General features: G+C 40.1%; 1 protein-coding gene across 1 annotated transcript in view; it reads right to left on the bottom strand.

Annotated features, from left to right (window-relative positions):
- U2SURP (U2 snRNP associated SURP domain containing) overlaps positions 1–10,370 on the bottom strand; it is a 47,583-nt gene extending 37,213 nt beyond the window's left edge. Inside the window, exons 1-3 of the mRNA XM_058187411.1 lie at positions 10,159–10,370; positions 2,264–2,311; positions 804–902 (exon numbers count right to left, since the gene is read on the bottom strand). Of these exons, the coding sequence (XP_058043394.1) occupies positions 804–902; positions 2,264–2,311; positions 10,159–10,203 (192 nt within the window). The 5' untranslated portion in view covers positions 10,204–10,370. The remainder of the gene's footprint in view (positions 1–803; positions 903–2,263; positions 2,312–10,158) is intronic.
- Between the last annotated feature and the right edge of the window lie 3,769 nt (positions 10,371–14,139).

The following is a 14,139-nucleotide window of genomic DNA, read 5'->3' as shown; positions in this document are numbered from 1 at the left end:
TATGAATGTGGCCAAATTTTGTTATACTGTATGCAAAATAAGGCAGACTGTAACTGCCCACTGATAATCTATCACTAATTGTAATATATTATTTTGTCTGTTTTTAAATTTTACTTTATTATTGTTGTAATTGTTAATGATTTTATTTGTAATGCTTGTCTGAGAGAGAAAATTTAAAAGCAAAGAAGAGAATATGTTTTCCCAAAGACAATCCGTGCTCCTATTAAATCTTCCTTTTCCTTTCTTTGGGGGGGAAGGGCTACATGACGAAGTGTTTTTATTGATAATAGTCTAGGAAGAAAAACAGTAAGTATTTTTTTTCTATTGCTCTCTACTATCCTGCCACACATATACTCAGCCAGATAAGATTTCTTTCTAACTGTCAAACTCTGAGATTACAAAACACATTGTAGTTTTTCCTAACTTTCTCATAGGAAAATGAGGCTGTTGCTAAGCTGGCAAAAGAAGAAGACAGCTGGAAATTTTAAAAAAGTATTCTGGGAAGAATGGGAAAGAAAGATGAAGTGTTACAACTAGCAGACCAATATAGTTTCTGTCAATGACGCTATTTCAGGACACAAGTAGTTTTGCCTAGGAATGCTTGGTAATGATATTCCAATGAAATCTCCACTGATTGAATTTTGCTTCATAGATTTATTGTCCTTTCTTAGCTGTTGATTAGTAAGAAAGGTGGAAAGGCTAATGTGCTGTAATGAAACATTATTTAAAACACAATCTTACATTGCTGCATTGATAAAAAAAAATCCCAAGAGATGACTTGTCAAATTTCTTGTCATAATTACCTTCTTTTTCAATTCCTCCTGTTCCTTTTTGCTTAATGTTCTCTTGGCAGTACTCATTTTACCAATGCTGAATGCCTTAAGTTTGCTTTCTAAGAGTGGCTGAAAGAGAGAAAAATATTAACAGGTTCATAACAATACAATTTTACCACCTGAAGCAAAATTCTTCTGTTACTCAAACAGGATGTTGTCAATGTTATAACTAACATGAAAATCAGCTTTTTTGTAGTCTAGCATGAAAACAAAGTTATTTTTTTTTATCATCACTATAAGTGCAAGTGTGGTAGTTCTGCCTCAAGCTGAGGCAGTTGCTAAATGAGGACTACCTCTACACTTCCTTCCACAGAATGTCTTTGCGCGCCACTAAGCAAAGCTGCCTTGCTTCAAAGATAAATGGAAATTCAAATTATTTTGCTTTTATCTTAATAATGTCTTTTTCTGGTTTACGTAAGATTCAACATTTCTTCAAAACATCTTAAATGCACAATCTATCACATGCACATTTTCACAATAACTGTGGGTATTAGATTTAGCAGACAGAAAGTAAGTGATCCAAGTCAAGCAATGAGCTTCTATGGCTGAATATGGACTAAAACCTGGAACTTCCAGTCCTGGTCTAACAGATTAATAATACCTTACCCACTTCATTTTATGTGTTCAAACATAAAAGATAGCTACAGTTAGTGGTTTGTTTACATAACTAGCTGAGTGTTCTTTGACCTGGTTTGGCTATATAATTTAGAAGTAACTTTGAATTTAGCATAGAGTAGGCAGAGTGGGTGCAGAGTAGGCCCAAGTGTGCCTTTTTTGACTTGAGGCGGCTATAACGATAGCAAATCATTATTCTAGGACAGCTTCCTTACATCATGTACACTTAAAAGTAGTCTTTCATTTGGACTATATTTTATTCCATACCAAATAGTGTGAAGTGGCACACTTTTTTTAAAAAAAAAATTCTCTTGTGTATCTTGGAATGACATGAAATTGAAAATGCCTAGCCAGATTATATAGGTGTTTCCTTCAACAAGAAAGCCACTCTTTTCACACTATTTCTTAGTATATTTGACTATTTTACTTAGTTGACCATTGATTGTAATAATTTTTTCTTTAAATTTTTATGATTAGTTTTAGATAATTACTTTTATAGGTTGCTTTATATTTTTATATTTTATGAATTATCATAACATGGTGCAACAATTTTACTTGAACCTCTATAGTTTTTAATGATTGATGCTTTTTATGGATAGTATGATTGAAAAAATTAAATGTATAGGTTTTAATAAAAAACACTATTGTAATCAAAGTTCCATTATTATTAAACAGAAATGGTATAGAACTATCTTTCTACATAAACTGATTAGTTTAACTGCTTCTAAAATAAAATCACACAAAAAAGTTAATAGCTTATATGTCAGTGTAAATCCACTGCAGAAGCAGAATTTCCATTTAGACTATAAACTTACCGGAGGCTCTGGAGATCCAGGGGATCGTGCTGTCTCTGTAATTCTGGCCTAAAAATGGCAGAAACATGACAATCACCACCAGGAAGCATTTACTATTTTTATATAGGCATAAAGTCTTCATTTTAACCAATATTATTGGTTAATATTAATCCAATATTAATCAAAATTTACAAGGTTTTACAATGTTGTTGTTATTTATTATATTAGTATATAATTATTATACAATTATAATTATTTTGAAATTTCAACTCACATTTCTACAATTCTCTAATTGATATAAAGCTTGTACTTTACCATTAAGTAAAGGATTTTAGTCTTCTAAGAATATGAAGCAGCAGCTCAAGGATGATTAATTTGTTATCAGCATGTGGAATTATGAATTGTTTAAGTACTGGGTTTTTTTCCAAAAAGGAAGATGATCCTAATAACTGTCCTATGAACTGAAAGTCTTATGTTTGCTCAGAATATAATAGAAATCACTTTTGAAAACAAGTATGAATGGGCAAGATGCAAAGAAAAAAATCTGAAAGGAGTGCTTCACTTAATTCAATTCATAATACTATATTCATGGTAAAATTTGAATAACTTAGCTTTTCTTTCAAATTTTAAAGATAATTTTCTAAATAATTGGAAAATCAGTCAGAGAACTCAGCTTAATATTGTGTGAATTGTAGGATTAAAATACATTTTTCTTTTATATATATTTTACTGGAATTTTTCACAATAGTAAAATACAAAAAATGGGCAGGATTAAAAAAGATAAAAGATTTTTTTTAAAAAAAACACCATACAATCGTGCCTTCTGCTACTCTTTCTATCATCTTAAATGCTTCACCTCTATTCCCAAATTTCCGAAAACATCAATTAATATTTTCTTCTCTGAACAAAAAGTCCATATAAAGTTTCCTGACTTTTGAAGTCTTTGCCTTTTTTTTTCCTCTGACCAAAAATGGTTTGCCATTTCTGCAAGTCCAGTTGATTTTATAATCCAATCTTCCATTGTAGGCATTTTATTGCTTTTCCAACTTTTGGTATAATAATCTTGCTGCAGTTACTATAAACCTATCTGACAGAACACATTAGGTTGCATTACAGTTTGTCTTCAATTGTTGGCTAAATCCAAATGACAGTTCAGACTACAGTTGTAGAATCTCAGAACTGGAAGGACTCAGAGGCCACTGAGTTCAACTCCCTGTTATTGCAGGGATGCAAATTAAAGCATCCTAATAAGTAGCTGTCTAGTCTCAATAAAGGAAGCTGACTATCACTAATAACTTTTACTGTCAAAATATTCCTAGGAATGTTTTTCTAACATCCAATTGGAATCTGCTTTCCTATAATCCATTTTTTTGTCCTGCACTCTGAGCAAAAGAGAGTTCTCTCTCATTTATTCATTCACATAAAGAATGGTGGATTCCCAATGACTCTGGGTGTTTTACCATATAAAAACTGAATCAATGCATTAAAAGAACAAATGATATGTACCAGAAATATAAAATACCTAAATAAATGTCTTATTTTTGTAATACTGCTACTTCTTTAATCCGATAGACATCATCCAAAATTTGGCAGCAACCTTTCCATCTCCATTAGTCTCACAAGGAATTAATATTTAAAATAAAATCTTCTTGATATAGACAGTTCTTCAGGTCTGAAAAAGATATGCTATTGTGCAGTTCATCTATGGACACAAAGATGGTGTTGCAGTCCCAGACTAGAAGCAAAGTCTAATACAGAGGTCTTCAAACTTGGCGGCTTTAAGACTTGTGGACTTCAACTCCCAAAATTCTCCAGCCAGCATAGCTGGCTAGAGAATTCTGGAGGTTAAAGTCCACAAGTGTTAAAGTCGCCAAGTTTGAAGACCCCTGATCTAATACAATGGGGGCACTGGAAGTCCATTGTTATAACATTATAATATATATATATAACATTATAATAATTATTCTGTGATGCCACTCAAGGTTTTCTACTAGTTTTTGGTAGTGCCTGTCTTCAAAACCAGTGGAGACTTCATAGCACAAAGCTTGCCAGTGGATTCTGTCAGTAATGGTCACATCTGGTCCCTTCAGCTAGATGTCATAATGGCATTTTTTTTAGCACTTGCGTGGACAACCTCAAGGTCTTTTTCCAGTTCCAGTATATCACAGAGCAACTGGTGATGCACATTGTGGACATCCAGTCTGATTATATGTCCTAGCTATTTCATCTCGGCTCTGATAATCAGGAACCCAATGCTTTTGAGTTTTTCATGCAATCCAAGACATCTAGGTTGAAGTGACAACCTTGCCAAGGATGTAGTGGAGAGCATGTATGAGAAATGTCTCTAGTTCTTTAATACATCTTCAGTTTAGAATCATATCCAAGTAGAAATGGATAACCGCAGCTCTGTAAATGTTCAGCTTTGTGGAGATATGGACTTTGTATTGACTGAGCATTCCAGTCTGCAGCCACCCAGATCAACAGAACCTCGTTGATCCTGGAATCAATTTCTTTGTCTAAAGATCACTCAAGATCTTCCCAAGTATTTGAAGCCGCTTACATTTGTCAGCAATGATTTTTGGTTCTCCAGGGTTAATATTTGGCATGAGCTGGTCAAGTACTTTAGTCCAGGGATCCCCAACCTGGGCTGTGTAAGTGGTAGGTAAGTGTACTTGCACATGCAGTTTCACTTACACAAGCAGTGTAAATGGAGCTGTGCCCACCTTTCATGCAAATGGAACTGCACGCGCGCCCACCACTTGTGTGGCCCAGAACCATCCCCTCTCCCACCACCACCACTACCACCACCGCTGATCTGCAAAACATCAGGGACTGCTGCTTTAGTTTTCAGGCTGATAGGCTAAACAGCATGGCAGTATCTGAGATTTCTTTAGTATCAACTGTAGATCAACTCTCTTGTGCTGCAGGAGATTACAGTAATCAGAAAAGGTCTCTTGAATGAAAGTATTCAAGAGCAAAAATCAAAGAGAAAGCCATCCAATTGGCACTTGATGGACACTGGATGGAAGCTTCAGACCTAGGTAGCATGTGACAAATGCAAGCAAATTACAGAATGAACAAGACTGGGCTAGCATACAGCCTTGCTTCATCCATTGCAAATAACAAATGCATCACCATTGTAAAGGATCTGTCCTGTCTTTTCTTGGTAGAATAATTGAATCAACTTCACAAATTTCCTTGGGCATCTCAGGATAGCATCTCAGGATATCATCTCAGGATGATCCAGAGAGTCACACCAGTTCTTTTCCAAGTCAGTGACAAGTCTGTTCAGGAGAATGTGGGAAAAAATATTTCCTGCAATGGACAGCAGTAAAATACCCCTGAAGTTTCCGCAGTCTATTTCGATTCCCTTATTTTTACAGAGAGCTATAAGAAGGGTATCACAGAAGTCATCAGGCACGATATCTTAGTCTTAGAATGCCCATAAGGCGTTTAGGTCTAGTGCTTTGTAGATCTCAGCAGGAATGCCATTTGGCTCTGTTGCTTTGTACTTATTTATATCCTATCTTTGTTATTTTTACAAATAAGGTAGAGGACATATCCAAGACACCTTCATCCTATTTTCCCTCACAACAATCCTGTGAAATGGGTTGGGCTGAGAGGCAGTGACTGGAATAAAGTCACTCAGCTAGCTTCCATGACTCAGGCAGGACTGGAATTCACAATCTCCTGCTTTCTAACCACTACACCAAATTGGCTCAATTTGACTTAATCTGTGAGATAGCTTTCTTAAACTCATCAGTAGAGGGAAGTAGGCCTAGGGCACTCGCAATCAGCAGTTGAGGAATCTGCATTAACTTCACTTCAGTGGTTTTTCAATCCATCCTGGTCTCTGATCCTCCTTGACCCATCTGATGACAGCAGGGGAAACATACTGTTTTACAAGGAACATAAAAACTGCCTTTATGGTGCTGAAGAGCTTTCAGGTGTCATATATATCTGCATAGGGATCCACCTACTCAACTTTTCTTCCCATCACTCACCTTGCATTTCTCACTGTTCTATTTGTGCTTCGGACTGCGGATGTTTAAAATTGTCCAGGTTTCAGACAGATAATGGATCATTCTGCCAGTCTGCATTGGCTTTGTTCTGCTTGATATTGTTTTATATGTAGGACAAATTAGATCCTGGTGCGCACTACATAAACATTACAAACTAGAACAGGGTCCATCAACTATTTTTTACTATTTAAAAGCAAAATCTTTGTGCAATCCCCCACAAACAAATCTATGTTTCAGCTTATATGATGGTGAGACATTTAACTTTAGTAAAAGGAATCCAGTATTTATAAAGGATAAGATTATTTACATTAGACACCTTGTAAAGGCTGTAACACTGAAGTTTCATAATGAGCATGGTGAATTAACCTGATCTATTAATTCCTGAAAAGAAACATTCCGTATTTCACTAAACAAAGGTTAGCGATAAAAGAAGCACTTACAGCCCTTTTAAAATAAATCATCTGGCAACAGGCCAGCATGGAAACTTTTTGAACTGGTAAAATAATCCAATTGTTGGTAAACCTCTCATTCATGACTTCCAATAGTAATTCACTTGCACTTTCAAAACAAAAATGCTAAGCCATAATACTGACTGCAGATAGCAGGCTTTACTTTCAAAAAAGCACTGTCTAATCTCAAGAAGGAGAACATTTGAGACCCCACCTGGGATATTTATGAGACTCCTCAGAAATTTTGCATAAAAACCCAGCTTTGAGCCAAATCTGGGATTTGTATGGAAGTTGCAATTAAAAATTTGCAGTTCTCATGTACAAAGTAAAAAACAAAAAGCAATGGAGTGTACATCAATGGGGAAAAGTCATGATGAATGGCAGAACAGTGCTCCCAAATAGATAAAAGCTTTTAATCTGCTGCACTGGATGGTTATGGGCAGTCCACCTAACCCTTTGTTCCCTCAAAAAGTTAGATCATAGATTTTGAAATTCTGCTTAATAAATTATCAGTAATAATTATGTTATATTGCTCTTAGTACTTATGCTATCCTCTATAGCAGCTTTCCCCCAAATGATGTTGTTTAGTACTGCTTTCCAAAATTCCAAATCAATATGGCCACTGGAATGAAAGATGAGAAGGATGGTACATTGCTGTGCAAACACATTATTCGCTACAATAGTAGGGAAAGCTGCTATAGTTTATATTGTTCTCTCAGATTATTAGATAAGCAGAAAAATCGTAAAATACACAGCCAAGAGCAAATGAAAAAATTAAAGCAAGGCAATATTGTTTTATTAATTCACGTTTCAAAAAGTTGCAACATGTGTATTACATTTTGATACATTTTCATGGAATACAATGTTACTGATACTTAATTTTGAAGAATTGAGTTGAGTTTAAAAGAGTTGAATTCAGACTCAGTTACACATGGCAAATGAGTACAATATTTTAATGTCTTCATCAGTACTAGTGATACAACATGTTGCTTTGTTTCCCTGAACTTGCAGGAAAAAATTCATTAAAAATTTAATATACATCATCCCAATAAAACAGTTGCCACTCGTGAAAGAAAATATCAAAATCATGAGATAACCACGCTAGTGAATTGTACATATAGTTTCTAAGTGTGCTACGACTAAGTAGTAAAGGTTTCTGTGAGTATCCTTTCTTTGGCTATTCATATAATCATTAGTATTTAAAAATTAAAGACAATCCTTTTTTTCCCTCAGGTCATCTTATTTTTCTAAATCTATCTAATAAATAAGAAACAGGAAGCAAAAACCTTTTTTAAAAAACTTTAGATACATCAGAAGATTAACATCAAAGTCATTCCCTGATGTTTTTCTAATGTTCCAATTATTTATCAATCAACTTTATATAACCACTCATCTCACAAAAAGTATTTTCTCGCTTCTCATTTAGATTCTACATCTTCTCATTTCACGAGAAGTATTTTCTCACTTCTCATTTTTGATTCTACATTTTAGAACCCAAAAATTGAAATTCTGAATGACTTAACTGCTTACCCAGAAATAAAAGTTATCTTAGCTGCACTGTTTTTGCCTGCAAATGTGATCGTGTGAAACTCCATGGCAAAAAACACTACACAGTTCTAAATATAAAAACACAGGAAATAGCAACTACCTTCTGTATTAAGGAAAGTATCTCCCCCACACCTACAATACATGTATAATCAAAATTGCACTTTCTTCGTGAACAGATACCAAATATACAATACTCTTGTTCTACATGAAGCCTTACAGTGCCAAACTATTTTCCATGAAGCAGGCTTAATAATAGCACAGCTTTGCTGTTTCATTTAGTATATTTATTTCAGTTAGTAGTATCAATTGCATTCAAAGATCACTAGCACAGATATATTTTAATAAAAACAACACTGGGGAGCTCAATTTGAACTAAATATCATATGACAGGTTGGCTGTTATAAAGAACGAGTCAGAGACTAAGCTTTCCAAGCTGAAGGGAGCAAACAAATGGGCAACTCTCAATAAGAGAGATATTCTACTTAAATAGATTCCAAGTATTTAAAAGTTTGCTTTTGTAAAAGAATAACAGAGTTGGGAGAAGCCTTAGAGGTTTTCTTGTCCAACCCCCTGCTCAAGCAGGAGACCCTACATTGCAACTGGCTGTCCAATCTTTTCTTAAAAGCCTACAGTGATGGAGCACCCTCAAGTTCTGAAGGCAAGGCTGGTTAGTTGTTTTCATTGTTAATGAAATTTCTTCTTAATTCTAGGTTAGTTTTCTCCATGATTAGTTTCCTTGTCTTGCCTTCTGGTGCTTTGGAAAATAGGCTGACCCCCCTCTTCTTTGTGGCAGCCCCTCAAATATTGGAACACTGCTATCGTGTCACCCCAGTCCTTCTTTTCACTAGGCTAGACATACTCAATTCCTCCAAACGTTTTTCATATATTTTAGCTTGCAGACCCCTAATTATCTTTACCATCCATTAAGATCAGATGGTCCCACTAGCTCACGGGCGTCAAATTTAAATCGTGTTCCATGACATATCATGATATTGCAACTTTTTTGCTTAGCTGGTTTGGTTTATAGAGCAGTGGCCAAGAGCAGAGCTTTCTAAGGCTCCCCAATTATAGAACTTTCTCCCAAGGAAAATATGGACAGTCCATCCCTCACCCCTTTAGAGGCAACTCCAAACTGTTCAGCCAGCCACATGTAGAATAACAATATATATCATGGTCAAACAGCAATAATTAAATTACTATTGCTATGTTCCTTTCTTAAAATACACACTTTTAATATTGTTTTAAGCACTGCTGGCGATGCTGTATGATAGCTGCATTTGAGAGCTTGTAAACCACCCTGGATTTCTCCGGAACGTTTAATTTTGAATTAGACGTTGATTTGCTAAATTAGGCAGAAGAAACAAATGTTCAACTGCATCTAAATCCCACTGATTCAGGAGGCGCATACTGCAGAGAAAATAAGGCATTCCATTTCTAGCCAGCATAGGCACAGGATGATGGGAATTGTGGTCCATGACACCCAGAGGACATTAGTTTGGGTAAGGCTGGATTAAATGGTAAAAGAGCAGATGAGAGGAAGTAGAAGCGAGAAACACTTTCCAGATCTCCGACAAAATAAATAAGGAGGAGGGAGGGGTGACTCGGCCTTCTAATTTCAACTCACGCAGTTCCTCTTATCTTCCCATTCAATCCAACGAGTTCTATTATCGGCTGGTTTTAGGGAGGAGAGGCGGCAAGAATAGGCCAAGAAGCCGATCTGCGAGTTTGCTCTCTCGCCTGCCTGCGCACCACCTCCCCGACGCGGCACGCGGCTCCAAGCCATCTCCCCACAAGTCCTTTGCAGATTATTAAATATATTCCGTTCGGGCTTTTCGTTTTTCTCGGAATCGCAACGCGACTAACTCGATCCCCCCTCCCTTCCCCCAAACGGCCTCACCTTCCCACTGGCCTTCTGCGAACCGCCTGGCGTCTTGTCCGCCATCTTGCTTCTCTCCCCCGCTCAAACCCGTAGCGGAGGAGAATCGAGCGCCGATTCCACCGATCGAATAGAGGACTCCAATGGGAAAGAGGGGGAAGAAGGCATGATGAGTCGATAGCCTGGCGGGAAGATGCGACCGATTGGAAAGCCTGTGCGACAAAACTGAACTCCTCCTCTCTTCTCTTCCTGCGGGGCGGAAGGCGGGGAGTGCGTCAGAGCGCCCTTTCTGCGCCGAAGCGCCGGCGTCGCGGCTTTCTGCGAGCTTTGATTCTCACCAAGTTTTGATTCGGCGAACCGCTTTCTAGAAAATGAAGAGAAACGCAAAATAAACTTGCTTTTCAGAGAAATTGAAAAATTATGCATTAAAAGGAACGACAGTTTCCTTTTTTTTTTCTTGTAATCCTCTCTCCAAACTTCAGTATTGTAGGCATCCCAACTCTAATCTTGTGTATTAGATTTTAGGTTCCATAATCCCCAGCCATCTGGAGGGCTCAATACTGGAAAAGGGTGTTGCGCACACACCACTGAATAGTATCAAGAACTGTCAAACGACTGCGTGTATAATCATTTTCACAGGACAATCTTTTCCTTACTGGTAACTTTAAAGGGATATATTTTCACTCTGGGACGGCAGCTTGGAAGAAGGTAGCATTATAGAAGATAGATAGATAGATAGTGTTAGGTTCGGGAAGTAACGAGGCTGGAGACCAGGGTAGTGACAACAGCTCTTTAATATAGGGTGAACCCAGCAGCAGGCTGGGGCAAAAACCTCTCCTTTTATACAGTTCTGCTGGAGGCTTCGTCCAATCAGCAACGTGCTGATTTCCCGCTCAAATATTTAAAGGCACAACTGTTAATACATAACACTCCTCCCCTCCCAGAAAACACTTGGTCTTATTTACATATTTATTCACATGTTATTTTTCGACGTAGTCACGCAAATAACCTGGGCGTCTCCTAGTTCTCTCTGACCTGCGCGGTTCAGTTCTGGGTGGTGTTTTGAGCTGGTCGGAGGGGCTGTTTTCTCCTCCCAGCTCTTTCTCTAGGCCATCGGGCTCTGGATTATTGGCCGACTCTTTTCTTGGCCATCCGCCTTGGATTAATTTTGGAATTTTCCTTGCTGTTTCCCTCGGGACCTGATGGCGTCGCTGGAACTCTGGGACCTCAGCTAAGTCTTGCGCCTCCCGGTCATTGTCAGCTGTGGATTCAAAGTGGTATTGGTCATTACCTGTATCTGTTGGTTTGGTTTGGCCAGTTATTCGCTTCCTTAACTGATCTATGTGGCGCCGCCACATTCGGTTGTCTGGTAGCTCCACCACGCACGATTTTGGCCCTGTTACTTTTGTTACTTGTCCGCGACCCAACTCGGGCCGTCCCCATAGTTTCGGGCCCACACCCGGTCGCCTACGCTCATTTCCTTGTTTTTCTAGCTCCCCTTGTAACCCTCGGGTGTGTAATGGGGTTCAAACGTCAAGTGGGCACCGGAGTTTTCGTCCCATTAGCAATTCGGCTGGGCTTTTCCCGTGGCTGTGCTTGGGGTTCTGTGCTGGACGGCTAGGAAAAGTCTATTTTGTTTGCCAGTCACCTGGCTTGAGCCTGGACAATGCCTCCTTAGCGCCCGGACGGAACGCCTGCAAGGCCATTCGACGCAGGGTGGAAAGGTGCAGAGAGGGCATGTCGGATGCCTTCCTCTGCCAGGTACTCTTCAAACTGGGCTGCCGTGAATTGGGGCTCATTGTCGGACACCAGAGTGTCCGCAACCCGTGAGTTGCGAATAGGTGGCGAGGGTTGCGATTACTGCTCGGCTGTGGTGGACTTCATAAGTATGATCTCTAACCATTTGGAAAATGCGCCCACCACCACTAGGAACGTTTGGCCGTGAAAGGGCCAGCAAAGTCAATGTGGATTCTTGACCAAGGCCCTTGGGGCTTTTCCCATTCTCTGACTGGGGCTGTTGGGGTAGCGGTCTGGACTCTTGGCAAGCTTGGCATTTCCCTACCCTCTCAGCAATCTCTGCGTCCATGAGTGGCCACCATACATAGCTTCTAGCTAACCCTTCATCCTTACGATGCCTGGGTGACCTCGTGGAGGAGGTCCAATACCTTGCCCCTTAACTTAACAGGAATTATTACACGATCACCCCATAACAGGCACCCCTTGAGCCGAGAGCTCATCACGCTTTCTTAACAAATTCTTTGAACCGTTCGCCGCGCAGCGGCCACCCTCTCTGTACCCAACCGAGTACAGTCCTTAACACAATGTCCCGGTATGATGCCCGAGCCACTTCCTTTGATGTGACTGGGCCAGAGTCCAACGAGTCAATAAGGAGGATGGGTGTCCCGGAGTGGGGTCTTCGGTCGCCCCTGGCAGTGGGCATCGGCTCAATGCGCCTGCATGCCCCACTTCTTTCCCGGTCGATGCTGCAGCTTGTATGAGTAAGCGGCTAAAAATATAGTCCATCGAGTCAAGCGTGGCGAAAGTGCCACAGGCGTTGGCGGTCGCCAGCCAGTAATCCCAGTAACGGTCTGTGGTCAGTCACGATTTCAAAATTCCGCCCAAAGACATACTCATGGAATTTTTTGACCCCTGATACAATGGCTAATGCTTCTTTGTCTAATTGGCTGTAGTTCCTCTCTGGGAGGACATCGTTCTAGAGTAGAACGCTATAGGGGCTTCTGTGCCGTTTGGAAGTCTATGGCTGAGTACAGCCCCACCCCATAAGGGACGATCGCAAACCAGCACTAGGGGTAGTGAGTCGTGATATTGGATGAGCAGGCTATCACTTGAGAGCAGGTTCTTTACTGCTTCAAAAGCCCTATTTTCTGACTTTCCCAAGACCAAACAGTATTTTTCCCTAAGAGCCTATGCAGCGGTTCCAAGAACGGTTGCTTTGTTCTTCAAAAGACCGTAGAAATTAACCAATCCCAGGAATGCCTGCAGCTCTGCTTTGTTTTTGGGCGCTGGAGCCTTCCTAATTGCCTTAACTTTGCTCTCAGTAGGGTGAATTCCTTTCTTGTCTATCCGGTAGCCCAAGAAATCGACCGATTCGACCCCTATCTGACATTTATTTGTCTTGACTTTTAATCCGGCTGTCCGGAAAATGCTCAAGACCTTTCTTAACCGCTCCCCCAATTCCTCCATGTTTTCCCCTGAAATTAGGACATCATCGAAGTAGGGAACTACCCCTGGGAGCCCTTGCAGTAGTCGTTCCATCAGGTTTTGGAACAGCCCTGGTGCCACACTAACCCCAAATTGCAATCGGTGCACTTGAATGCCCCCTGTGCGTACAATCGTTTGGGCTTGGCTGTGCGGGCGTCTACTGGCAGTTGTTGGTAGGCTTGGGCCAAGTCTAACTTTGCAAAGACTTGCCCTTGCCCCAAGGAGTGCAATAAATGTTGCACTACGGGAACCGGCACGCTTTTCTGTAAGGCTTTGTTAGCGTCGCCTTGTAGTCAGCGCAAATTCTAATTGACCCGTCCGATTTGATGGGGTGACGATTGGCGTCTCCACTTTGCGTGATCGACTGGCACCAAAACCCCTGATTTATGAGCTTGTCCAGCTCCTTATCAATTTTGGTTTTAGGGCAAAGGACTCTCCTCGCCTTAAGCCTAATGGGGGCTACCTGGGGTCTAAGTTGAAGGAAATAGGGGTCCCCTTGTACTTGCCCAGGCAGTCCTTGAAGACATCTTGAACTCGTTAAAGAGAATGTCTTTCAAATTGCAGTCACTTCTGTAGATGCCAGTCACTCCCATGCCCAGGGCACGAAACCAGTCTAGTCCCAACAGACTGGGCAGAGTTCCTTCGACGATCGTGATGGGCAGGGTCTTTTGTGAGGGCCGTACTCGACTCGGACGGAGGTGGTCCCTCGAACAGGGATGCGATTCCCTGGTAGTCGTGGCACTCGTAGCCGCTGTGCTTGCAGATGGCGCTTGCGACGGA

The sequence above is a fragment of the Ahaetulla prasina genome, chromosome 6 (assembly GCF_028640845.1).
Source record: "Ahaetulla prasina isolate Xishuangbanna chromosome 6, ASM2864084v1, whole genome shotgun sequence".
Lineage (NCBI taxonomy): Eukaryota > Metazoa > Chordata > Lepidosauria > Squamata > Colubridae > Ahaetulla > Ahaetulla prasina.
Note: the sequence above shows the minus strand (reverse complement) of the source record. Positions and strands in the feature narration are given on the sequence as shown.